Consider the following 25,954-nt stretch of genomic DNA (forward strand, 5'->3'; position numbering starts at 1 on the left):
CACATGCATAGAGTGCTGTGGCATAAGGAAGTGTGGCACAGAGAGGAATGGTGTAGACTACAGTTGTGCAGAGTAGAGTGCAGTGGTGTAGAGTGCCGTGGCGCACAGTGCAGTGTGTAGAGTTGCATAAAGCAGAGTGGCGTGGAGTCGCACAGACTGCGTTAGCATAACATAGATTGAGTGGACTGGTGCAGGGGAGAGTAAAGTGGCATAGACTGGAGAGGTACAGAGTAGAGTGTATTGGTAAAGAGTGCAGTGGTGTAGAGTGGAGTTGTGTACAATAGAGAGGAGTTTCCTAGACTAGAGTGAGGTAGAGTGCAGTGGCAAAGAGTGCAGGGGAGTAAACTTGACTGGAGTAAAGTGCGTTGGCACAGAGTAGAGTAGAGTGGTGTAGTGCAGAGTAGAGAGGTCTAAAGTGAAGTGGCTTTGAGTGGGGTGGTGCAAAGTAGACTGCAGTGGTGTAATGTAAAGTGGAGTGGTGCAGAGTAAAATCCAGTGACATGGACTGGTGCAGAGTAGAGCGTAGTGTGGAGTATGCATGGTGTGGTAGCACACTGCCATTTCAGACAACAGAGTTTCAATTGAAATGACCATTACATTTGTACAGACATACAGTTTTACTACTAAAAGTATACAGTGCACAAACAATGTGTGGACATGGCATCCCCAGTGTATTGATATGTTTTGATCACATTAATGTATTTGTTTCCAACACACTTCAGAATTAACAAAAAATGTGCTTCAGAACAAAGTTTACAGGCCTGATTATAGAAAGGAGCACTCATGGAAGAATGCAGGGAGAGTAGTGTGAAAAGGCATTGTTCCTTAGGCGGGACGAACTGAACCTGGACAGCTTTAAACAAATAACGCCAACAAAGTACCGAAAGCAATGGTACGCATTGGCTGAATGCGTTCCCAGAGAAGCTTTCTGAACGTCCCCAAGATGTCTCTAGGAAACCAGACAACTTGCGCTGTCTGGTAGGCTTCGATGTAAAAAGCATTGCCAGGAATAATTGCTCTAGGCCCTCGATGGTATTTGTGGTGGAAACGGGCCTTGAATACATTAAAAACTGACTAATGAGATAGTTGATCTTAAGAAAGAAATACTGGATGACAAAGCACTGGGAAATGCTAAGGAAGCTCTAGAGCGAGTAGAGAAAAATTGCAGAGTTTAATTACATTATACAGGCCAAACAAACTGATAAATTAGGGAAAGACATCAGGGACCATGATAAGAAAATAACTCCTATTTAGCAAAAGATTATTACCAACAGGACAATTACGGATTTTACACTAATAGAGGCAGTCAAGGACTCAGACGTTTCACTACCTTCTCTGATTTGTCGGTGGGAAGTGTCTCAGACAGCGACACAGAGAAACCCAGAAGGAGTATGGGTGGTTACACCTCATAATCAGGGCCCCAGTTATCAGGCTCCAAACTCAGGTTCAGCTTTTTTAGGGGATGGTTCATGAATGCCCCACAGAGGGAGAGGGCAGGACCAGAATAGGAACAGAGCCCAATGGAGGGGCAGTGGTTGGACCAGAGGGAGAAATATGCAGAGAAGGGGAGTCAGGTTCTTCCCCCTAGAGAGCCATGGGTAAATACAAACCCGGAGACAGGTCTACGGGTGTTATATGAGGTGGACAGGCCCTCTGAAGATCACGAAGAGCAGCAAGTGAAAGATCATGTGACAGATTTACAAAATCCGATTATCAATCTTTCAAACTATACTTTAACAGAGGGTGAGAGGAGCATTCTTGCAAAGGGCCTCTCTTTTATATCCACCACTCCACTTAACAGCTTTTAAGTTAAGCTTCAACTACAGCAGCTTTTTTAGAAAAATATGACTAAGGCACTTTTTCACAAACAAAAAAAAACTATTCAGCACAAATCCTCAAACAGTGCGGCAACCCATTTCAGACCTCCCTCCACTTTTACACCACCAGCACATTTAATTTCACATAATGTAGTGGCTTTTGAGAAAGTTGTGCTCAGGGAAGTCATGGGCCTATTGAACACCAGAAAGTACATCAAATACAATATACCAAAGATGAAAATTTGTGTTTGGAGTCTTTAAAAAGGAATTCGGAGATTGTAAAAGGCAGCGGACAAGGGAGGGTCCATAGTCATACAGAATATCAAATAATATATCTGTGAGATTTCAGCCCAGTTGCACGTGCAGGAAAGTTACTGGAAGGTAAACCAAGATCCCACTCATGAGATTGTGAAATTGATTTGTAGGTTAACGCAGGAAGGATTATGTAAAGGCTATCTCAGTGAACCAGAATACTATTTTCTTTTAATAAAAAAAAAGTCGAAGGACACCAACCATTTATACCCTCCCAAAATCTTGAACGACGATCAGGGAGACCCATTGTTTCGGGTTGTGGCTTGGTTCTGGAGCCCCTGAACAATTATGCTGAAACTTTACTAAAACCGAGGGTAGTGGAGACTAGGTCACACATTAGGGACACCACGGATGCTATCAGTATGATTGAAAATCAAACTTTTGATCCCTCCACTCAATTTCTGGTAACCCTTCACGTGGCTTTGCTGTACAGCAGCATGCCTCAGGACCAGACAATAAAGGTTGTACGATAAGTTCTTAACAGGAGTCTGAACCCTGTATAGGTCCCGACTGATTTCCTAATAGGACTTGAGATTGCTGAGAGCCAGAACCATCTTGTATTTCAGAATGATTTCTTCCCTCAGACGAAAGGGGTGGCACTGGGGCCTGGGTTCGCTACTGATCTAGCAAATCTGTACATGGACAAATATGAGAATACCCATATACACAATATAGATAACCCTTTTTTCAACAATATCACGATGTGGAAGCGGAACACCGATAATGTACTGTACTTATGTTTTGGACTGGCACTGAAATGAGTTTTAATGATTTCCCGGCTTGGCTTAATAGGTGATCACCAGACATATAATTTACGATGACCCATAACAGAAATTAGATCAACTTCTTAGATCTTACACTCAAGGTAGAGGACAAGAAAATATATACTACTTTGTACAGGAAACCCAGTGAACATAACACCCTCCTTACATGTACTAGCAACTATCCCGGGAACCTTCGGGATAACCTGCCCTATGGGCAGATCCAGAGGCTCCGTAGGAATTGCACATGCAGGACAGACTTCTTTAAAGAAGCTGATGTGCTAAGGGTACCCCAATGGCTTGTTAAACAGAGCAAGAAGGAGAGCATGGTACAGGGAGTGCAGAATTATTAGGCAAGTTGTATTTTTGAGGATTCATTTTATTATTGAACAACAACCATGTTCTCAATGAACCCAAAAAACTCATTAATATCAAAGCTGAATATTTTTGGAAGTAGTTTTTAGTTTGTTTTTAGTTTTAGCTATGTTAGGGGGATATCTGTGTGTGCAGGTGACTATTACTGTGCATAATTATTAGGCAACTTAACAACAAAAAAATATATACCCATTTCAATTATTTATTATTACCAGTGAAACCAATATAACATCTCAACATTCACAAATATAAATTTCTGACATTAAAAAAAAAACAAAAACAAATCAGTGACCAATATAGCCACCTTTCTTTGCAAGGACACTCAAAAGCCTGCCATCCATGGATTCTGTCAGTGTTTTGATCTGTTCACCATCAACATTGCGTGCAGCAGCAACCACAGCCTCCCAGACACTGTTCAGAGAGGTGTACTGTTTTCCCTCCTTGTAAATCTCACATTTGATGATGGACCACAGGTTCTCAATGGGGTTCAGATCAGGTGAACAAGGAGGCCATGTCATTAGATTTCCTTCTTTTATACCCTTTCTTGCCAGCCACGCTGTGGAGTACTTGGACGCGTGTGATGGAGCATTGTCCTGCATGAAAATCATGTTTTTTTTGAAGGATGCAGACTTCTTCCTGTACCACTGCTTGAAGAAGGTGTCTTCCAGGAACTGGCAGTAGGACTGGGAGTTGAGCTTGACTCCATCCTCAACCCGAAAAGGCCCCACAAGCTCATCTTTGATGATACCAGCCCAAACCAGTACTCCACCTCCACCTTGCTGGCGTCTGAGTCGGACTGGAGCTCTCTGCCCTTTACCAATCCAGCCACGGGCCCATCCATCTGGCCCATCAAGACTCACTCTCATTTCATCAGTCCATAAAACCTTAGAAAAATCAGTCTTGAGATATTTATTGGCCCAGTCTTGACGTTTCAGCTTGTGTGTCTTGTTCAGTGATGGTCGTCTTTCAGCCTTTCTTACCTTGGCCATGTCTCCGAGTATTGCACACCTTGTGCTTTTGGGCACTCCAGTGATGTTGCAGCTCTGAAATATGGCCAAACTGGTGGCAAGTGGCATCGTGGCAGCTGCACGCTTGACTTTTCTCAGTTCATGGGCAGTTATTTTGCGCCTTGGTTTTTCCACACGCTTCTTGCGACCCTGTTGACTATTTTGAATGAAACGCTTGATTGTTCGATGATCACGCTTTAGAAGCTTTGCAATTTTAAGAGTGTTGCATCCCTCTGCAAGATATCTCACTATTTTTGACTTTTCGGAACCTGTCAAGTCCTTCTTTTGACCCATTTTGCCAAAGGAAAGGAAGTTGCCTAATAATTATGCACACCTGATATAGGGTGTTGATGTCATTAGACCACACCCCTTCTCATTACAGAGATCCACATCACCTAATATGCTTAATTGGTAGTAGGCTTTCGAGCCTATACAGCTTGGAGTAAGACAACATGCATAAAGAGGATGATGTGGTTAAAATACTCATTTGCCTAATAATTCTGCACTCCCTGTACTGTCTGCATGACACATTGTTGGAGGTACAGGAAAGGGCGGACACATCAGAGAAGAGATTGGTCTGCGTTACCACTTTTTGTACAAGGAGCCATGAGATCAAGAAGGTGGTGAATAGGTATTGGGGTTAGGTGGCAGATGAAGTGTACTCGGCTGCGAAACCACTCTTTGCCTTCAAGAGAGGGAGGAATGTGAAATATTATGTTGTTAGTTCCCTCTTGAGGACCTCTCTAGGCCCCGGATCTAAGAGCACAGATGTGTTTGCCTCAACTTTTGGGGCACTATAAGTGTGGTCATTGTAATGCCAGTGAGCGAACATAGGAGATTAAGGAGTTTACTCACTTGGATCAGAAATATACATTAAAACACCATGCTAATTGTAATAGTTCATAGGTAGTCTACGCTAATCAATGCCCATATGAACAACTATATGTGGGACAACCAAAAGGTGAAGGCAAGAATCCTCCAACATTGCAGTAGAATCAGATGTAAAGTATAAGGGGTCCCCTTAGTTGAGCACTTTCAGATCATGGGACACAGGGTGGAAAGTGTGAGGTGGTGGGTACTGGAGAAAGTAACCTGTAACCCAAGAGGAGGAGACATCTCATCCGTTTTGACCTTAAGGGAATGCAAATGTATTCGCATTTTGGACAAAGTAAACCGTGGCATAAATGAATTTGAGGAGATCAACAGACAGGCAGGTTTGCTAAGCAAGTAGAAATTCTTGAGGTTTCACTTTTGATGAGATGTTTTAATGGCATCGTAGGTATATTTATTATGTATCATAGCATCAGGCTCTACAACTCTGTTAAATATGATTGTTTGGCCGACATATTGACATGGGATAAGCGTTGCATTGATTAGAGTGTGTTAAACATGGAGTAAGATGACTCCAAGTGGGGGTGCGAGGGTACAAATGAAGGCGAAGATAAAAATGAAGGAGGATGTGACGATCCTTTTATTATTTAATATTCAAACATCATCGACACCCCAAAAAAAAATTAAAATGTAAAAATGCAATTGATATGCTTGGTGGTTGTTATAACACTTTACGACTCCGTTTTTGTTTCATACAATGATATGCCAGGTGGATTATTTAACACTGTAACATTGCAACAATTCTCTCCGGATGCCCCTTACTTTCTTTCTTTTTTGCATGGAAAAAAAGATTTCTGAACCTTTACAGCATTAGTTGTGGAATGCTCTGTAGACATTTTTTTTTAATGCCTTAACACTTGTATTATCACCATGTTCGGTAGGATTCTGTTTTGCAGTAACCAGCACAATTGTTTAGGAATGTGGACATACTACACAGTGGAATCGCGCAGACGCTGCTGACAGCAGGCTCTAGCACTGCACAGGTCGCTTTTGAATAAGTGGGAAGGTTAAGATGATTAACTACAGCAGAGTTCCACTTATCTAATTTTGAGTCAGGGCATTGCTATTCATTTCAGTTTTACCCCTTCACGAGTCATCTGAATGGTTTTCTTAAAAGCGTTTGTCACAACGTCACAGCATTCCTACCAAGATTGCTACCACATGATTGGTTTGAGTGGGCTTTGGCAACCAACATTATGTCCTGAGCAGATCTGCACACGTCTTGCTCTCTCTCCTATTAAAAGGACAAAGTGATTCGGCACGGTTTTATTTGGCAAATATTTTTCTTCGAAGATTTGTGGATCTGGGTCAATTAATAATTCACAATTTAACACACAGTTTAATACTAATGTCCCATGCTGATTAGTATCTTGAAGCCTGACAAGCATCTTTAAGTGAGATCAATCTCTCAAAAAACTGCTGAACGCATTAACCAAACCACTGAATTGCACTACTCAAAGTCCTATGCCAAGTTTGATGTAATTCTCTTCAGCAGTTTTTGTAGTCCCGAGCAAACCTTCCTATGAGTTAAAAAAAAACTAACAACAAAAATTCAGTTTTAGTATTTCATCAAAAAAGTTCAAGCCCTCTTCACCCTGCTTGTCGGAATGGTAAAATGTTTGTACAGCAAACAAAGCAAGTGCAACATGTGAGCATTTCACGAATGTAACTTATACAAGAGAAGGACAGCACATAAAGTAATCTGAAGTAAAGGAGTGGCGTATCATAATCATGACTGACCATTCACTTAGCGCACAGGCCCTTTAGACCTTTGTTATTTCGAACTAGTAAAGTGCTTGAACACATCTTTTGTGCTTCTTTCCTTTGCAATACAAGAAAGAATGAATTTGACGGTGAGGAAATAGAAGTCAGTGGTGGTTATGTCCCCCTGAGCACCCCAATCATGAGTCCATGCAAGGTTATGAGGTAGTCATGGAATTCTTCAATTTTCTACCAAGCTTCTGGATAACCATGGATAGAAGCAGAGCATGCTGGTGTCCAGTCACCTACAGTCAACAACATTACTGATTTTGGAAGTTAAAGGCATTACTGTGGCTTTTCAGAAATAGCACTACCTCTTATTTCATAGCTAAAGGGGTGTTGAGATCAAGTCGAGCAACAGCCTTTCAGCCTAGGTACGTTAGATAAAGTTGAGCTTAACGTTGAGAGGATTCATTGTATTTCATATCGTATCTGAGGATAGGTAGTACCGAACTACTAACTTACAGCTATATCACCCTATCAAGATTTTTGGGATGATCAGTCACTAAGGGAACATCCTAATATATAGAAGAAACTTAAGGCTATAAAGTTGAGCTCACCACACCAACTTAATTACTCACATTTAAATAATTTGACCTTGAGGAAATTTTAGGTAGCTCACGATCACATCATAAAAGGAGATTTGAATTAAACAAGGCATGCCACTGTTACTTGTGTTATTCTGGTAACTAGGATGTTAGAGCTTTGAAAAGCTCCATTAAATCTTCTTCACATTAGACCCTTTAAACTCACAAGAATAACTAAGACATTACTAACTAATTGGGTATTTCTTTATAATCTAACTACATTAAATTCTGAAACAAATAATTAAAAACGTCTATTTGAAAGAGCTCAAGTCTGTATTTTCTGCATCCTTACCTTGTTAGGGTTAGTAAATTTGCTGTAGGAAATAGTTGTCTTTGGCTCCTGAGAGACTCTGTCATGTGCCCAATTCAGACAATTTGTTTTGCACATTTAATTTCAAGACTTAATTTCAAAATAACCAAATATATAGATGTCTAAGATCATTTAGAAGCAATACAATAGCATAAGAAATGTGTCAAGAGTAGAATTGTCGATCTGGCTAAAAAATGTGTATGTATATTTTATTTTTATTAAACGGCACACAGGTGTTTGTTAACCTCCCAGGATGCACTACCTAACAGTGTTTTGTGTTCCAGAGTCTACGAATTAATCAGAGTAATGATTGGCATGTAGTCGCCTATGATCTACAAAGACATTCAGGCAAAAGGTTCTACATATTATACATTCTCAGCATTGTTTTACCAGACGGTTTTACAATAGTCTTTTGCAATTACCATAAACGTTTGCAATTTGAGAGTAGATATGCACAAACACACCTTATTCATTTAACAGGCCAGAGTAAAAATGACAAACCAAATAAATTACCAATAACAAATACTTTGGAGTGAAATTCCATTTGAAAGATACTTCTAAAAGATGGGGCATTACAATGTGTATCTTGATGCCCTCTAAAACCAGGCAGAATATCATGAACAATGCTTTACATTATTATCTTTATAGGTGCTTCTAAATAGTCTTATTGAGTAGCATGTGCCAGCCGGATCAGACCTCTCAGAAATGTAGAAAAATAAAGCTTACGTTCGGGAATCTTTTGTATATGAATCTCCAGGATGGTAAGCCAGACAAGAGAAAGCCAGGAGAAAAGCTGCAGCATGATACCTCATGGTTGTCAAAGTTATGGCTAAAACAAAGAGAATAAGCAAGTAGGTAAGCAAAGCAAATATTGCATTATCAAAATACCTTAAAATATGATATGACTGGTGGGAAGAAAAACGTTTCTCATTTGTAGAGCGTTTTTATAGGAGCACCCTGGACACACTCAAAGAAAATATACAATCAAGATGAAAAATATTTTTTTTTTAAACTAGATTGTTTTTTCTAAGTATAGTAAAAATGGGAAGCTACAGAATGAAATCTTACTACCCTTCAGTAGCATTTTTGACTATGCGTATTACTCGTTCCCGCAGCTTCCTTATCTTACGACATATACCGAAGGCAAAGTGGGCTGAAAAAGCGTATGACACTAGATGGAGCCAACATCACCTGTACTCATGACATCAGTCAATACCAAATTTCCCATGATACAGACAGCCAAGTTGTGAGTTCAAATAAACTACATTAAAGGGGAATAGAATAATGGGGAACATGCCAAAACAATAGTGGGGAAGATTTATAATTCTTTAGCACAAGCAGTGCAGCAACCACATTTACTGCGCCGTGTGGAGAGAGCAGCGGAGAGCCATTATATTAAAAACGGCCTGTTGCTCTCTGCCTTGGCGTTGGTCCACTATCAATGCTGCTTAGCCCCACACGCAATCTTTACACTTTTGTGCAGAGATGTGTCGGTGCTCTCTAGCACAGAATTTGAACTGTAAGCATACCTTCCAGTAGAAAATTCTATGCTAAGACCAATTCTGAAACATTCCAAACATAACTGTGCTTGTCAGTAACAACGCAATGTGTAGAATATTTGGAGCAATAAAAAAAATCCTCCTGGTTAGCGCCTGCATCAAGGAGACATTTATTTATGTCAAGCCCAGTCTGGCTTCACTTTTACATCAGGCATTACATCAAATACTACAGACATTTCATCGTTTTGCATCACTTTATACCAGCAGCCTTTGTACATCTTGGCCAGAATCTCCAAAAGAAACATTACTAAAATAAGAATTGTGTTCTTTAAACACATACGCTTGTTAAAAAGATTATTTATCTTCAGATTATTTACCTTCATAGGTGGATCAGGCAGGAGAAGTGCTGGAGGAAGGTAGCGAGGACATCCTTCACACTAGAAAGGATTTCATAATTGCACATCCTAATCATGCATTACAGATCAAATTACAAAGGCAAATAACTGTGATAATAAATCCACATAGCAGCTAAATTAGGGACTGCCTCAGAACATCCCTTCAATTTGAATGACTTCCTAACGTGATTAGATTGTGCTATAACGTCAGTAATGATCTTCAAAAGCATATCTGACAAATCACAACTCACTTTGATGTATGAGTAAGTCTACACTGTTTGTTTCAAAATAGCAATTAAAATGTCCTTTCGCCCTGAACTTGTCTCAGCAAGACAAGATAAAAGGTGGGAATCAAATAAATCTTCCATCTATGTGGGAGAAATGTGTAAGAGTAGTTGGGTACTGGAAAATAAGACCTTTTGGGACACACTTTATAAAACATTCAAAAAAGCTTCTGCAATGCAAATAGGCCTGGTGTGGAACTGAAAGTGACTCTTCAGTCACTGATGAGTTGAGGCTCTCCATTAGTCAATATACAGGCACCCTGTCCCTAGTCCTTGAACTCTGCATTTATTCACGAACTCAACATCATTATTAAAATTTCTGTATTTGGCCATACGTCATAAAAGAGTACATACAATCCTTAATATACCTTACTAAAAACACAATATACAAACACACATCATGCTTGAATCTATTACATTGAATGATAAATCATTTCACTGAGAATATGTAATAAAGCTCAGAACCAGAAATTACATTTGCAAGAATGAATACATTAACACATTATATATTGAGTAAGTTAAAGGTAATAATCAAGGACAAGAAACGAGCATAATAGATACATAAACCCCTGTATATTCCCTCAGACGACTACTATTATTTTGCCCCTCCATATTGTTTCCTCATATTTAAAACACGTCTAATGTAATTAATTACTGCATTAATACCTTAATGAGATCCTGATTACTGTAAACACAACATACCAATTTTAAAATATCTAAATTTAGTCACTTACAAAATCGGTACAGGAAAACGAGTGCACCAGGAATTATATAAAGTGCAAAATAGCAAAATGCATTCTGCTTCGAGTATGTTTAGCACATCTTATTACCTTAAGATGCACTTACGGGAATGCATAAATTAACACTATATGCATTGAATAATTTAGATAAAACTAACAATCAAGGGCATACAAATGAGGAAAATTGATGTACGAACCACCACTCACCAACAAACTTGCTTTTCGCCACGTATCCACCCACAATCATATGAACTCAACAAGCATATGCAAGATACATTAAAAGAATACAAGCAGAAAAACTAAACATGCCAGTGTTTAAACAAACTAAATGGTGTGTGCTCAAAATATAAGTAAACGCATCAGGGTGTGGCCATGTTGAAATGTTATTGTACATAGTGTATTGTTGTTTCAGCCTTTAAAACAACACTATAACCATCTTAACCTTCTTGTATTTAAACAGTTTCTTTTTTTTCCCTTTTGTTTAAGACGAGGCAGTGGTCTCGGGGATTATCACTATACTTTGGTAGTGGATAAATGATTAATGTTTTGCGACTGGAATTCGGTCACAAAGCATTAATGCCTACCATTCGGATTCAGTATTTGGAAGTCGCAAACCAAAACTGAAATTCAGTAGCATGCTACCGAATTGCAGTTTAGGTTTGATACATACCAAAACGCTTTTTGCAGTCGCAAACAGGCCGATTCTGCAAATCGTCTCGTTTGCGACAGGAAAAAACCTTGATAAATGTGGTCCTAAGAACTCTGCATTTTTTCACCACCAGAAAATTACTGGCTAACACTTGGATGCACAAGTTAAATCTACTGACGTAACCATGAGAAAACTAGCCTGACAACTGGCTAGAAATGGGCAATTGTAGTAGAGCTGCTGGATCCTATTTGTCTGCTACATCTTTCTCCCTGCGATATGCGTTTTTGATGGGTTTTTTTAGCACTTTATATTAGACAACAGCAAAGGAACCACAACAGATACATTATTTTTACCCCTCAACTGTAAAAGAATATTAGTTTTCAAACAGAGTGCCTATCACTTTCATCAGCAGAGTATCTTTAGAATCGAGGAAGACTGAAGGAAGTGTTTGAGCACTGAGGACGTAAGAGCAGGAGGTGTTTAGACCTCTGACGAATGGTGAATAGTGACAGTGCCTTGGAAAGAGTGAATTTTTTTTATAGTGATAAAAAACTGCACAGACTACAAACTGAATATTTTTCCTATAAGCAGTTGTTAATGACCATGAGGGATGGACATTCAAATTTCTTCTGCATCTCTGTCACAAAGTCATCTCTGCAGAACATCTCATTCTCTGTGCTCTTCCAATAGGTAAACTGAATACATTATTACACTGGTGGGAGGATTCACCAGATCATTTATAAGGAATAAGAATACCTAGTTAAAGAGAACAGCCCCAATACTAGCACAAGATAATGGAGGCTGAATGAACAGACTTAAAATAAGGGCTGATAACCTTTTCATTTACCAAAGGCCAATACATTATTAATCAATAGTCCTCAGCAATAGTCTTACAGTATAAAAAGATTCATTACAAAATATCACAATTAAAACATCCATAAGCCCCCAGCTCTGTGCAACATATATATTCACTGAAAAAAAAAAAGGTTACAGGGATGTTATAGTTAGGTTCTGAATTTACTCGTAGAAAACCATCTGTTATAGTTAGAGTTATCTAAAGTAACTAACTCGCACCCTAAGGTAACTATAACTCTCACACCCGTCATGCACAGGTATGTATGTAATCAATACTTTTACTGCAGCTGTTTCAGTGACTTTATCAATGATGTTATCAAAGATGTCATGAGTGTTGTAATTTGTGGGGTAATTAGCAGTGCATGGCAAGGGCGGTAGATATAGTTAGTTACCTTAGTTATCTAAAGTAACTATAGCTCATGCCCTAACTATAACCAATGAATTTCTATGGTTTTGTACGAGTACACTGTTGATGTGACAGGGGCTATACTGCTTTGAGAGTGGGTCTGAGAGTCTCCGTATGGGTGTTAAACTGAGTGTCAGAGTGTGTCCGTGGGTGTGAAACAAAGCATAAGAACATCTCTCTGGGTGTGAGTGTGAGAGAGCCTGGGTGTGAGAGTAAGTATGACAGTGAGTCTGGATTTGAGAATGGGTGCAAGAGTGTCTCCCTGAGTAAGAGTGAGTGTGAGAGTGTCTGCATAGCTGTGAGAGTAGGTGCGAGAGTGTTTGTCTGGATATGAGAATAAGTGTGAGAGTCTTGGTGTGAGAGTGTGACAGTGTCTACCTCCATGAGAGTGTGCTTGTAAGAGTATCTGAGTGTGAGCGTCTGCATGGGTGTGAGAGTGGATGTGACAGTGGCCATCTTGCTGTGAGAGTGGGTCTGAAAATCTCTGTATGGGTGTTAAACTGAGTGTCAGAGTGTGACTGTGGGTGGGAGACGAACCGTAAGAACATCTCTGTGGGTGTGAGAGTGAATGTGAGAGAGCCTGGGTGTGAGAATAAGTATAACAGTCTGGATTTGAGAATGGGTCTGAGAGTGTCTCTCTGCGTGTAAGAGTGAGTGTGAGTGTCTGCATGGGTGTGTGTGTGTGTCTGTGGGGTGTGAGCGTGGATGTGACAGTGCTATCTTGCTGTGAAAGTGGGTCTGAGAGTCTCTGTATGGGTGTCAGACTGAGTGTCAGAGTGTGTCTGTGGGTGTGAGAGAAAGCGTGAGAACATCTTTCTAGGTGTGAGAGTGAGTATGAGAGAGCCTGGATGTGAGAGTGAGTGTAACAGTGTGTGTCTGGATTTGAAAATGGGTGTGACAGTGTGTCTCTGAGTGTAAGAGTGAGTGTGTCTGCATGGCTGTGAGAGTGGGTATGTCTGTCTGGGTGTGAGAGGGAGTGCAACAGTGCTCACCAGCGGATTTTCACTGGGGACCACACTGATTCCTGCAGATGGATCAGCGGATTTCAAAATACGCTTTTAGGCATATGAAGATAATTTTCACTTTTTTTACGCAACTCTGTAACCCTGATAGGTTTAGGAAACCTCTACCCTGACCCAATCATCTACATCATGGGTACTCACAAACATTTTCCCAGAGGCCACAAAGTTTGGTCTGTGGTGCAACAGTGGGCCGCATTGATGCTAGCAGCATGCCGATCAAAGGGAGGAAGGGGCTATGAATGGGGAGGGTTTGTGGCGTTATGGTGGCGATAGGGAGCAGCAAAGCATATAGATCTAGTGGCTGAATCGCACAATGTGAAACCAGAAAACCTGGCATTAATCCCAGCTTCCCAACTTTACCAAACTGTGCGATCCTAGGCAATTGTTTTATTTCACGTTCCCTTCTTGTTATTCATTATTGTATGTAGGAGGACCTCACAATGCATGACTTTAGATTGTGTGCTGTGCAAACCATTCTCCTGTATTTGATTTAATAAACTATAAAGATGTTCAGGTATATTGGCAAATCAGGCCAATCAAAGAGTGCAGATAACAACTGACTTGCCTCTTAGTTCACTATTGGCATTGTTATGAAGGTGGGGGTAAGGATGAATGTTGGGGAGGGGGGAAGAATGAAAGTTTCTGAATTTATGTTTGAAACCTTCATTTTCAAAAAAATACTTCTCCTTGCACTGTTAAATTAAATGGTTCTGTGTGTAAATAAATTAAATATACTTCTTGAATTTTTAAGAACACTTAGTTATATACATTTGCTGCAAGGTTTCTTAAAGAATGAAAGTGTTCCTGCAGTTAAAGCGGTGCAGGACAAATTCCTTTCTTTCTTTCCTTATCTTCTATCATGTTTAAATAAAGTGTCCCCTGTTAAATCCAGTAAACAGCAGCCTAGTGCTACTGATGCTCTGGGGGCCGCATTTAAAGGTCAAAAGGGACATTATGCGGCCCCCGGGCCGTACTTTGAGTATCACTATTCTACATCATCATTTTCTGATGAAATAAAATGGCGGCCACAACGTTTCTGTCAGGTGGCGGCCAGCCAATCAAATACTCCCTGTGACGCCTAGATTGATCCGCGGAGAATCTGCGGCTCTAGATATCTATATTTTTTGGCCTTAAATTACTCCAAAACAACTGAACAAATTTACACCAAACCACCACAAGCACAATCTGCAGAACAGGATCTTGTTTTGTGCCAGATTTGGTGTAATTCTGTTCCGCGGTTTGTGCTTTGGACATGTCTAAAGAATCCAAAATCCCCATAGATAAAGAATGGAGAAATGGTGTTTTGGGCTGACCCCCCCCCTTTTTTTCAGACCATGCTTCACAGATCACCCCAAAACTTTCAAGACAGCAGCTGAACTGACTAAAGTACACGTTTGGAAAACTTCATGAAGATTCATCAAACGGCACCAAAGTTAATGGCAAAACAAAATATTCTCAAATATTCTCCATTTATGGATAAAAAGGTCCCAACTATAACTACCTAGTGGCAACCGCCACTGGGTTTTACATATCAATTAACTACCTAGAGGGAACCGCCACTGGGTTTTACATATCAATATATATATATATATATATATATATATATATATATATATATATATATATACACACACACATATACACACACACACACATACACACACACACACAAAAACAAAGAAACAAAGCAAAGTTACCAACATAATGAACATGGTAAAGATGATGAATAATTCTGCCATGGTAAATGAGGTGTATGAGTTCTGGCGGTTCCTACCTAATCCTACGCTATCAATGTGGAATGTTGCAGCCATGGTGTGACTGGATATAACGAGGGTCCGGTCTGCTAGCTTTAAAACCCTGCGAAGAGTTTAAAAAACACACAAGACAAAGATTTGTTGCCACTTGCCACAATAAACACTCACTGCGACCGGAAAGTGTGGAGTTAAATGTACCTTTCTATATCATACCACTGAGCTTCTCTTTGGTGTGATTTACTAACTTTTGCCAATTATTCAATTTTGTGATTGAGGAAATACTGGGCACATTCATTTCATAAATGTTTGCTAGACCTAGGCAAGAATAATCCACAAATAGGGCCATGGACAGATCAGATAAGTGTGTTGAAGCCAGTGAAGAAATTTGTGCATTTCATGAAGTGTAGTACTAGAAGAATCAGAAGAAAAGCCGTCAATGTCGACAAAGTACCCAGAAGTAGTCTGTGTGAAGACAGGTGAAAGAGAACTGGTAGACACTTCCAAAGGTGGTTCATCATAAACATCTTTATTGCATTGAGAAGTAGTAGAAAACTGTAGACATATCTGGTGTGTTTCTTGTATTTGCAGCAGTAATGAGAATCAATAAAAGTTCACTCTCCCCCTCCCCATTCTGAAGGAAACAACTTGGTGGTGTTTAACGCTTGAAGAGGTATTTCCTGCATGGTAGTGACAGAGGATAAGAACTACCCAGAAGGCCTCTGTGTAGGATTGGCCACATGATGCAATTTTACTTGATCAATGGAGATCAAAGCATTTGTCTTTACAACCAGCAAGGGGTGGCAAAATCACAGTTCTGGTGCTTTGAATTCTAAGGACTGGCACCGGTGCACGACATTATAGGCCAAATTCATTCTTCACCGCAATCTTTTCTTAAAGTAGATTCCCAGTGCAGTGCAATGCAGTGTTTGTTATCGAGACAGGAGGTGTTGTTTGTACCTCCACTCATTCAGTGACAGCATGAGAGGTATAACACAGTGAAACGTTCATCGATGTCAAAAGGTGTGTCTTCCGCCACTGCGCCAGCATCAACAAGATCTGGAATATAAATCTGAATGTCAAAATAGACTTCTTATGGGGTTTGGCCACACAAAGGTATTCTAGGCAGACTATTTAATGCACTCTGGACTCCATAAAGGTGGTGGACCCAACTGCGACCTACCCTAATTTCCAAGCTGCTAAGGACTGCTTTAAGCCTCGGTTCTTGCTTTCCATATCAAATTTTTCAAGATGATAGGGTGAGAAACAATGCACATCCAGGGTTCCCATGGTGTTCCTGTATGCTTTAGAGTCAAAAGCAGTTCCCTGGTCCGAGTGGAATGCAGCTACTTCATATGCCCCGATAAAGACTTGCAAATCTTTAATAACAGAGCAAGCATCAGACGATCATTGTGGTCACACCCAAACGAATGTGGAGCAAGAATCTACAGCAAGCAGAATTATATTCAAATGGACCAACTGAGTTGGGGGGTGGGCGCAATGGTCTATGTATAGGCACTGTAGCAGTTTGCTTGATACTAAGAGGGGTGTCTGCGTGGGCATTTGATGGTGGAACCTTTAATTTGTTGGCAAATGTCACAACTAAGGACATACTGCTTCGTCTGTCTGTACAGACAATGCCACCAATAGCGTTTTTTGTACTAGGAATACTGTGGGTGCCACACCAGCATGGGCAGATGCAACCCCCTCATGTAATTTGTTTTAATCTGCTCTTCTTGGTTAGGGAATCACCCGATCACCCACCCTCCGAATGGATGCATAAGAAATGTTTGGGGAATTTAAGTGGTAGGAATATTTTGCTTGGTAATGGGGTGCCGTTGCTTGAAGCGTTAACAGCAGCCATAATTTCTTCATCCACCACTGTGATATAACGAATAATCACAGCTGCAGTAGATGTCTTAACTGCATATTTGGTTGATTCTTCAGCCAGTGAATTCCCAACAATGTGTATTCCAACACAAGTTGACTCAGTGTGTGAATTACATGAGCCCATGGCAGACTCACTAAGTTTTGCCACCTTTTCCCAAAGCACTTTGTGCTTGAGAGTATTTCCTTTACAATCTCTGAATCAATTTAGGTGCAAATGATGTAAGTTTTCTTTAAAAGACTTGAAACCGTATGAATCACACACTTTAAGAGTGGAGAATTCAGGATCTGTATGTTTTGGAGCCGGAAACCAAGCTTTAAGTTCAGCCAATTGGAAGTGCAATCCCATAAGGACTGTGTAAAGGTTTGTTGAGGGTGGAACTCTCCATCTCTCTTTTCTCTACATTCAGCTACGCAAGCTGCAGAGTATTGGTGGCAATAGTAGGCCGAGCTGAACCATCAGACTAAATAATGTATTTATACTGGCCAAGAGGCAAAAGGTTAGTGGGCATGGGGTATTCTTGTTCATACTGGAGTAACTCCTAGGTTTATAATGTAGGGTCAAAAACATAGTCTACATCAAGGAAGTGGCCCATTGAATACATCTAGGATGTAAAGCTTTTGTGTCTTGAAAACTGTCTTTTGTGATAGCCTCTAAGGTTGGGGCGTGAGTAATAACAATTATGCGTTTCCCTTGAGCCAGTGGTCTTTCCTTTATGACAGCCATCTGAACTGGAGTCAGAATTTTTTCAGTGAACGCAAAACACATTTCTGTATTACAAAACAAATGTGATTTATATGTAATCAGCACTGTGTCACCTTCATTGAATGTGACATAAGTAAATCCAATGGCACCTGGTATAATCGGGATGACCAAGTTTGCTTTATTGACACGTATGTAAGTGTTGTGCTGAAAGCATGTCAGTCTGTAGTAATGTAAGCATTTATGTGACTTCTGGTGTCCAATTTTTAGTAGAACAGTCAGGGTCAATTAAATCTTACAGTTGTTTTATGTGTTGTGCATAATCCAGGAAATATGTTCTGCCAACATGGAAGAATCCTAACAAGTATTGGGTGGTTTTAATTGAATGCACTTCTCAAGGAAGTGTGGTGCCGGGTTCTTTCCCTCATTTGATAATTTGTACCTTAAAAATAGGACACAGAGAAAAGCAATATTTATTTTCTTAAAGTTGAATTTGTAGGCATGTTCAGCAAATTCCAAAACAATGCAATCTACTCAGGCTAGATGAGTGTTTGAGTCATCATCTGTTAGATTTATACCATCAAAATAGGACAATGCTTCTGGATCAATATCATGCAATATTGATGTTACAAGGGCAGCAAACAGCCCTGGACTGTTCTAAATACTCCTGAGGGAGCTGCCAAAAATGGGGTTAGGAGCAGAGCATGGAAATGCGCTTAGATCCCTGCTTTTGGTTGCAATGTTCTGGCAGAAAAAAAACACTAAAAATGTACAGGGCTGTTTTGTATTTTTTTTTAAAGGCAATACTCTTTATTAATGCCGTACTATATGAGTTTTGTAAATGTGCATGTGTGGCTGTTTAAATGTCTATGATCCAAGACTGTCTAACATGAGTCATCTGACTTAGCTATTGCAAAAAAAGAGGATGTTCATGGGAGACACACAGGGTTTAATTTCTCCCAGGTACAAGAGCTGTGAGAGAATTTCACTTACTGGAGCTTTTGCTTCATGCTTTATTGGATATTGAGGTTGCTATTGCGGGCTGGACTTATGTGTATTACACGATAAGGCAAGAACCTTATCCCAGTCCAAGTGGTTGGCGGTATAGTGCAGGGGCCTGTGCAAGAGCACATTCTGCAGAGTAGGCTTGTTTTCCTTCTTCAAGAACTAAGGCGGAAAAGATGGCAATATTATATCTTCCCCATGAGGGAGAGTTCTAACCAGGAGGCCAATCCTTTTCAGCCATGAGAATGTCGTAACTAAGTTTTAGTATTTCCCAGAAAATTATTTCAATTGTGCGTTTTATGTACATCAATCGGTATATTCAATTTAAACACTTTGCCTGGATGGGGCGACTCGCCGATCTGAAAAATCAGGCAATGCATTTACCAATGTCTCCTTCTGTTTTTAGGCAGAGGTCATCAAGGGGTCCTGTGTGCCAGCTGGAGAAGTTCAGGCAGATCAAGTGGGAGCAGCTGCAGAAAATCTTAGAGCTGGTGTAGGACAGGTGAGGGGGACCACTTGGAAACGCACTGCACAGGCGGGCTTCACGCCGAGTCCCCTTGGAGTGTACAGGTTGCAAAAGGTAGGGGACCCTTAGAGCACAGCTGGTTCTCTGGTGCAGGGGCCAAGGAGGCCAGGTGCAAAGCAGATAGGTCAGCCAAGAGCTGTGCACAAAAGTGCCCTTTGAACCAGGAGGCAGGTCTCTTGGAGGGTGGTTTGCAGGTCAGCAGGGTCACTCTGGGGGGTGGTTCTTGAGTGTCCTTAAGTCCCTCGACTGGTGCTTGTTTCTGGTCCTCTGTGAATCCGGAGTGCACTTTTCTTCTAGGTGTCTGACAATGGGAGATGCAGTACCCCCTGGCTATTGCACTGTTCAGCCACTGGAGGTCTCAGTATCCCCAAACTTGGCACGCTTTCAGGGTTTGTCATCCGGGTCCGTCGGGAAGAATTTGGTCCAGCTGCTGTGTCCAGTTCTTTCGTCGGTGGCCGGTCATTGAACTGGACTTGACTGGTTTCTGCTTCTTGCTTGCAGGGAGTGATATCTTCACTCTGGAGGGAGGTCCTTGGCAATTTTTAGAAGGGTGGAGGTCTGTCGGGGTTGCTTAGAGTCCGTCCGATTTCCAGTCGCCCCCTGAGTGCCGATTGTCAAGTCCTGGGTGCAGCAGGCAGGGTTTGGCGCCTTTTTCTTGGTGCTTCAGGACTTCAGTTCTTCAGTCTTGGGTCTTCTTTGTTGATGACTTTCTTGTGTCCGTCAAACCTGATGTGCAGGCAAAGTGAAGTAAAGTGTGTAAAATGTCATTGCTAAAAGCTATGTAGCCAAAACGTGTAAAATATGAAATCTAAAACAAAGCTAAGAAACAGGGGAATCAAATCGGGTCTGAGAGGTCCTCACGACAATTAGGTAATGGCATAATGTCCGTTTTTCTCTGTGTTGATCTATAGCTGACTCTATGTAGATCATATAAGGCTTCATTGTCCCCTCGTTAAGGTCATAACACCAATCCTTTCACTGTGTTTGTCAATGTCAGCCATCCTAGCTTTATACTTTCATTCCACCATTTTTGTTGGAGGCCAACAAAAGTAATAAATGTTTTCGTCATATTTGTATGTGTAATACAGTGAATACATTGTTTTGTAAAATCTACTAGCCAAGGGCTAGGCAATATACTACCCCTAAGGGAACCATTGTACTGTTTTGCTTATTACCATAACACGTTCAGTATATACCATAGACTTCTCTGCCTTAGTTGAATACATACTCTTTACGGTATCAAAAGGATAGTGATATTATCAGGCAGATGGTCAATCCCCTAGGGAGGCTGGCCACACTATCCTGTCCTAGAGCACAGTGTTGCATCCCAGCACCAACACCTCTGTTTTCTCCCCACTGTGTCTTAGGCAACTGGTTCTTATCCATTCATACACCCTTTCCAAATAGCAGTTTAATCTTAACAAAACTGCATCAATGTCCTTAAGCAAAATGCTTTCACACCAAACACCTACTTAAGCAGGCATGAAAAATAATCCTTGAGCAGTCGTTGATGTAATACAACCTCCTCAAGAACTTTGTGGGCACTAACCACAATTGCCAAAAGTAAGTTGTATGCTGAGCTGGAGCCACCTATAACCTACTCGCCCAGGCTGTAGTGGAGTCCTCTGAGGTGTGACTCAGGTGTGACTTGTGTGGATTCCCCATAGTTTTCTTACCCAGAATACCCTGCAAAGGTGAAAACTCTATTTTTTCTTGCATTTCTGTCACACAAACTACAAGAATATGCTGGGATCCACAAAAACTCATACCACCCAGTATTTCCTCACCTGTCCTGATAAAAAACACTACCCTACTTGAGTGGCTTTACCTGGTACCTGCGTCAGGAATGGATCACCCCAGGGTCAACAGTTGCCCTCATGTAAGGACTAACATTGACCGTGTGTGATCCATTCCTGACACGGGCACTAGGCCTACTATCACAAGTGAGGTTCCATTTTTATCGGGAGACTTGGGAGAATGCTGGATGGAAGGAAATGTATGGCTCCTCTCAGATGCTAGAACTTTATATCACCAAAATGTGAGGAACAAGTGTTTTTTTTGCCAACTGTTGAGGTTTGCAAAGGATTCTGGGTAACGGAACTTGGTGAGAGTGCCACAAGTTATCCCATCCTTCCCCTAGGTGTATAGTTTTCAAAAATGTGCAGGTTTGGTAGGTTTTCCAAGGTACCAGCTGAGTTAGAGACCAAAATCCACAGCTAGGTGCTTTCCAAAACACGTCAGTTTTCAATGTAAAGATTTGACGCGTCCGTCTTGCATTTTGGGGCATTTCCTGTCACGGGTACTAGGCCTACCCACACAAGTGAAGTACCATTTTTAAATCGGGAGACTTGAGGGAATGCTGGGTGGAAGGAAATTTGTGGCTCCTCTCAGATTCCAGAACTTTCCATCACCGAAATGTGAGGAAAAGGTGTTTTTTTGCCAAATTTTGAGGTTTGCAAAGGATTCCGGTTAACAGAACCTGGTGAGAGCCCCACAATTCACCCCATTCTGAATTCCCCTAGATGTCTAGTTTTAAAAAAAATGTATAGGTTTGGTAGGTTTCCCTAGGTGCCGGCTGAGCTAGAGGACAAAATCCACAGCTAGGCACTTTCCAAATAACACGTCAGCTTTCAATGTGAAAATGTGATGTTTCCATGTTGCGTTTCCTGTCGCGGGCAGCAGGCCTACCCGCACAAGTGAGGTACCATTTTTATCGGGAGACTTGGGGGAACACAGGATAGAACAAGTGTTATTGCCCCTTGTCTTTCTTTAAATGTTTTCCTTCCAAATGTAAGCCAGTGTATAAAAAAGAAGTCTAGTTGAGAAATGCCCTGTAATTCACATGCTAGTATGGGGAGCCCAGAATTCAGAGTTTTGCAAATAACCACTGCTTCTCAACACCTTATCTTGTGCCCATTTGGGAAATACAAAGGTTTCCTTGATACCTATTTTTGACTCTTTATATTTCACAAAATGAATTGCTGTATACCTGGTATACAATAAAAACTCACTGCTAGGTGCAGCTCATTTATTGGCTCTGGGTAACTAGGGTTTTGGATGAACCTACAAGCACTATATATCCCCGCAACCAGAAGAGTCCAGCAGATGTAAGGATATATTGCTTTCAAAAATTCTGCCATAGCTGGAAAAAGTTATAAAAGAAAACGTGGACAGAAATTGCTCTTTTTTTACTTCAATTTCAATATTTCTTTTTATTTTAGCTGTTAATTTCTGTAGGAAAACCTTGACGGATCTACACAAATGACCCCTTGCTGAATTCAGAATTCTGTGTACTTTTCAGAAATGTTTAGCTGTACAGGATCTAGCATTGGTTTCACACCCATTTCTCTCACTAACTGGAAGGAGGCTGAAAGCACAACAAATAGTAAAAAATGGGCATGTCCCAGTAAAATGCCAACATTGTGTTGAAAAATGTGGTTTTCGGATTCAAGTCTGCCTGTTCCTGAAAGCTGGAAACATGGTGATTTTAGCACCGCAAACTCTTTGTTGATGCCATTTTCAGGGAGAAAAAAAAAAACACATGCTTTCTTCTGCAATCCTTTTTTTCCAATTTTTCTGGAAGAAAAAAAAAAGATTTTTGGTATATTCGGGCTAATTTCGTGGGCTCCTCCAGGCGAACCCAAAACTCTGGGTACCTTTAGAATCCCTAGGATGCTGGGAAAAAAGGACGCAAATTTGGTGTGAAAGCCTAAGCAGAACTTCTGCAAATAGCCAAAAAAGCTCTCAGCACAGGGGTGTGTGTGTGTGTGGGGGGGGGGGGCTCAGCAGCTAAAGGGTTAAGAAACACTTTCAAAGGAAACATTTTAGTATTCAGTATCTGAGGCAAAGAAAATTAAATGCAAGGTCTGCAAAACAGACAGTGTTGAAATTAATTTAACTCTTCGGTAGTTTCTTAGTATTTATCCTTGTGTGATGTTAAACTAACATAATGCATTTGATGTACTGTTTTGGAGCCACTCTGCTGAAAAAGGTTTTCATATACAGACTTCATGAAGGTGGATTAGAATCTGCTAGAGCACAGTTCACTAATTAAAGCAAGGTTCGGGTTTGGGTTTCTGGTGCCAGTTAGAAAGTCGCAGTGGGGACTGATCTTCCAAATAAGTATTTAGTAACACATTTTGAACACGATTGTGACACTGCATAGGTGCTGAGGAAGCCTCCTCCCACGGGCTGCATATTGATTTTAATGAATACAATAATTGTGCTTAAACTGTTCCGTGAAAGCTTTTTTGGCATAATTTGAGTTGTAACTTTGGGTTCGTTTTGGGTCTAATGTAGACTTCTACTTTGGACAAGGTCTTAAAATCTGGCAGCTCTGCACAACATTAACAGCTTCACCGTGCAACTACGATGCTGCCCAAAATTACCCCTCCGAGCCCGATGCCTCCTTCGCCCACACATCTCACCAGGGGACTCACCAGGGCACCACAGATGCTCTGCCGCTCCAAAGGATGGTCGAGGAAGACAGCACTACAGCGCGAGGTACGGAGCAGCGGCTTACTCTTCCAGGGTGTTTCGGTCGGCTTGAGCACTCCGGTCACCAGCTTCCTCGTGACCTCCGTGGCAGCAAGTAAGAACTAGACCAGGAACTCAGTGGATCTGGGCTCCCCATACAACAAACAGCCCTGGAAGCGAAACGGATAGCAGCTGAAGAGCCGAGACGAGAACTTGGCAGCAAAACTGCACGAATCAGCGTCTACGTCTTCCGATCACGTGACAATGCTGCTCTTCCGTCTCAGGCCAATGCAGAAAAACAATCCTTACTTTCTCACACACGTTATGTGTACATTGTATCGAAAGATTTCTTTTGGAGTTGTTAAACACGCACAACATATTTCCTAGCACTTCCAAATCGACTGCGAGTTTGCCTTGCTCTTTCTCTGGATTTACTAAGGGCGGAAGCGTCCAAATCAGAAGAATTTGACATTCTAAATGACTATGCTAGATTAGTACCAACTTCTTAACAATTATCTTTGAAACAAACCTTTGAAAATATAACTCAACGATATGAACTCAGAAATGTTATATAAAATGTATAAAAATTACATAAATACGTGCAGCCAACAGGGACATTTGGAAATGTAAAGTTTTTCCTTTTCAAGTTTTCATAACTTTATTCATTATATATGTGCTGTGAGAAGCCTTAAGAGAACCCTACAACAACGCATGGTCCGAGTTTTGAATATATCTGATGATCGAGATTCATTTAATTTATGTTGTCAACTGTGGAATCACAGTACAGGGCACCTTTTTCTACTCGAAAATTCACTACCGAGCAAACCTCTACTTTCATGACCATTTATTACAATTTTAATATGGTGGGCTGATAGTTGCTTTTAGAGGTTCTCCACAGGCTTTGATACCAGGCAATCTCACATTTAAACTAAACCTAGCCTGTAAGATCATCCCTGCAAACACTACATGTCCATGTTTCTGGGCAAGGGTTTCTAGAATTCCCAGTAAAGAAATGCAAAGGTCACTAGAGAAATGAAAAGATAGGGGAATTCAGATCAAAAGTCAAGTACCCTTCCACAATGCAATGTACCAATAAATACTTCCTCTCCTTAACCCACAGCATTCATTTGGTTCATGGAAATTCTGGAAAAGATGGCAAGAAATCAACTGGGTTTGAGCAAAGCATGTTTTACTTACATGCAAGAAGTGGCAGCTTTGTAGTTTCTATTAATAAGCACCTGCATCTATCAACAGCTTCCTGGATAATCCAGGAAAAATGGCAGCAAAGGTTTCCTTGTGTGGTTAATTGGTGGAACAGTAATGCTCAATGCAGCTATTCTTGAGCAACAAAAGCGTGAAACAGTGCTTCTCAAACGTTTTAGAACCATAACTAATTTTTTAGGATGACAAACTTTTGTCACCCACCTAGGTTTCATGGACATGAGGCATATGATTTTTTTATAAATATAACTAAAGCATTGTGTGGTAGTGCACTGTCATGTATAGGTAGCACATTTTCTATTGAAATTGCCAGTAAAGTTGCACAGACCTACAGATTTCATGATAATACTATACTGCTCACTAATGATAAGGTGTGGAAGACGGGTTTCAGTTAATATGAGTCATTTGTGTATCACCAATGAGAGTGTCTTGATTTGTTTTGGTCCTATTAAAATCTTTGAGCCTGATTTATACATTGTCAGTATGTGTACTCAGTGGCAACAGCAAAGGAGTATACATACTGCCAACATGAAGCTCAGCTTGCCTGATTTAGAAGCGAGCAGACCTTCAGTTTGGCTGTGGCAGTGACTACTCTGTCACTGCCATAGCAAAACTTCTCTGATGGCCTGACACAGTAAAGGCCATCGGAGACATGGTGTTTTGATTTTTCAGCCGCAGATCAGAGTCGCGTCGATCTTTTCTTCGCATGGCATT

At 40.8% G+C, this 25,954-nt stretch overlaps 1 protein-coding gene across 2 annotated transcripts in view; it reads right to left on the reverse strand.

Annotated features, from left to right (window-relative positions):
• Positions 1 to 24,213, reverse strand: part of RNASET2 (ribonuclease T2) — a 148,752-nt gene extending 124,539 nt beyond the window's left edge. Inside the window, exons 1-3 of one of the 2 annotated variants that reach the window (XM_069234490.1) lie at positions 23,983 to 24,178; positions 9,698 to 9,757; positions 8,548 to 8,650 (exon numbers count right to left, since the gene is read on the reverse strand). In XM_069234490.1, coding sequence (XP_069090591.1) covers positions 8,548 to 8,633 — 86 coding nt within the window. In that variant the 5' untranslated portion in view covers positions 8,634 to 8,650; positions 9,698 to 9,757; positions 23,983 to 24,178. Of the gene's footprint in view, positions 1 to 8,547; positions 8,651 to 9,697; positions 9,758 to 23,982 lie in introns of both variants that reach the window. The other variant, XM_069234489.1, reaches the window with a different exon arrangement.
• Positions 24,214 to 25,954: the final 1,741 nt, after the last annotated feature.

The sequence above is a fragment of the Pleurodeles waltl genome, chromosome 5, assembly GCF_031143425.1.
Source record: "Pleurodeles waltl isolate 20211129_DDA chromosome 5, aPleWal1.hap1.20221129, whole genome shotgun sequence".
NCBI classification, from domain to species: domain Eukaryota; kingdom Metazoa; phylum Chordata; class Amphibia; order Caudata; family Salamandridae; genus Pleurodeles; species Pleurodeles waltl.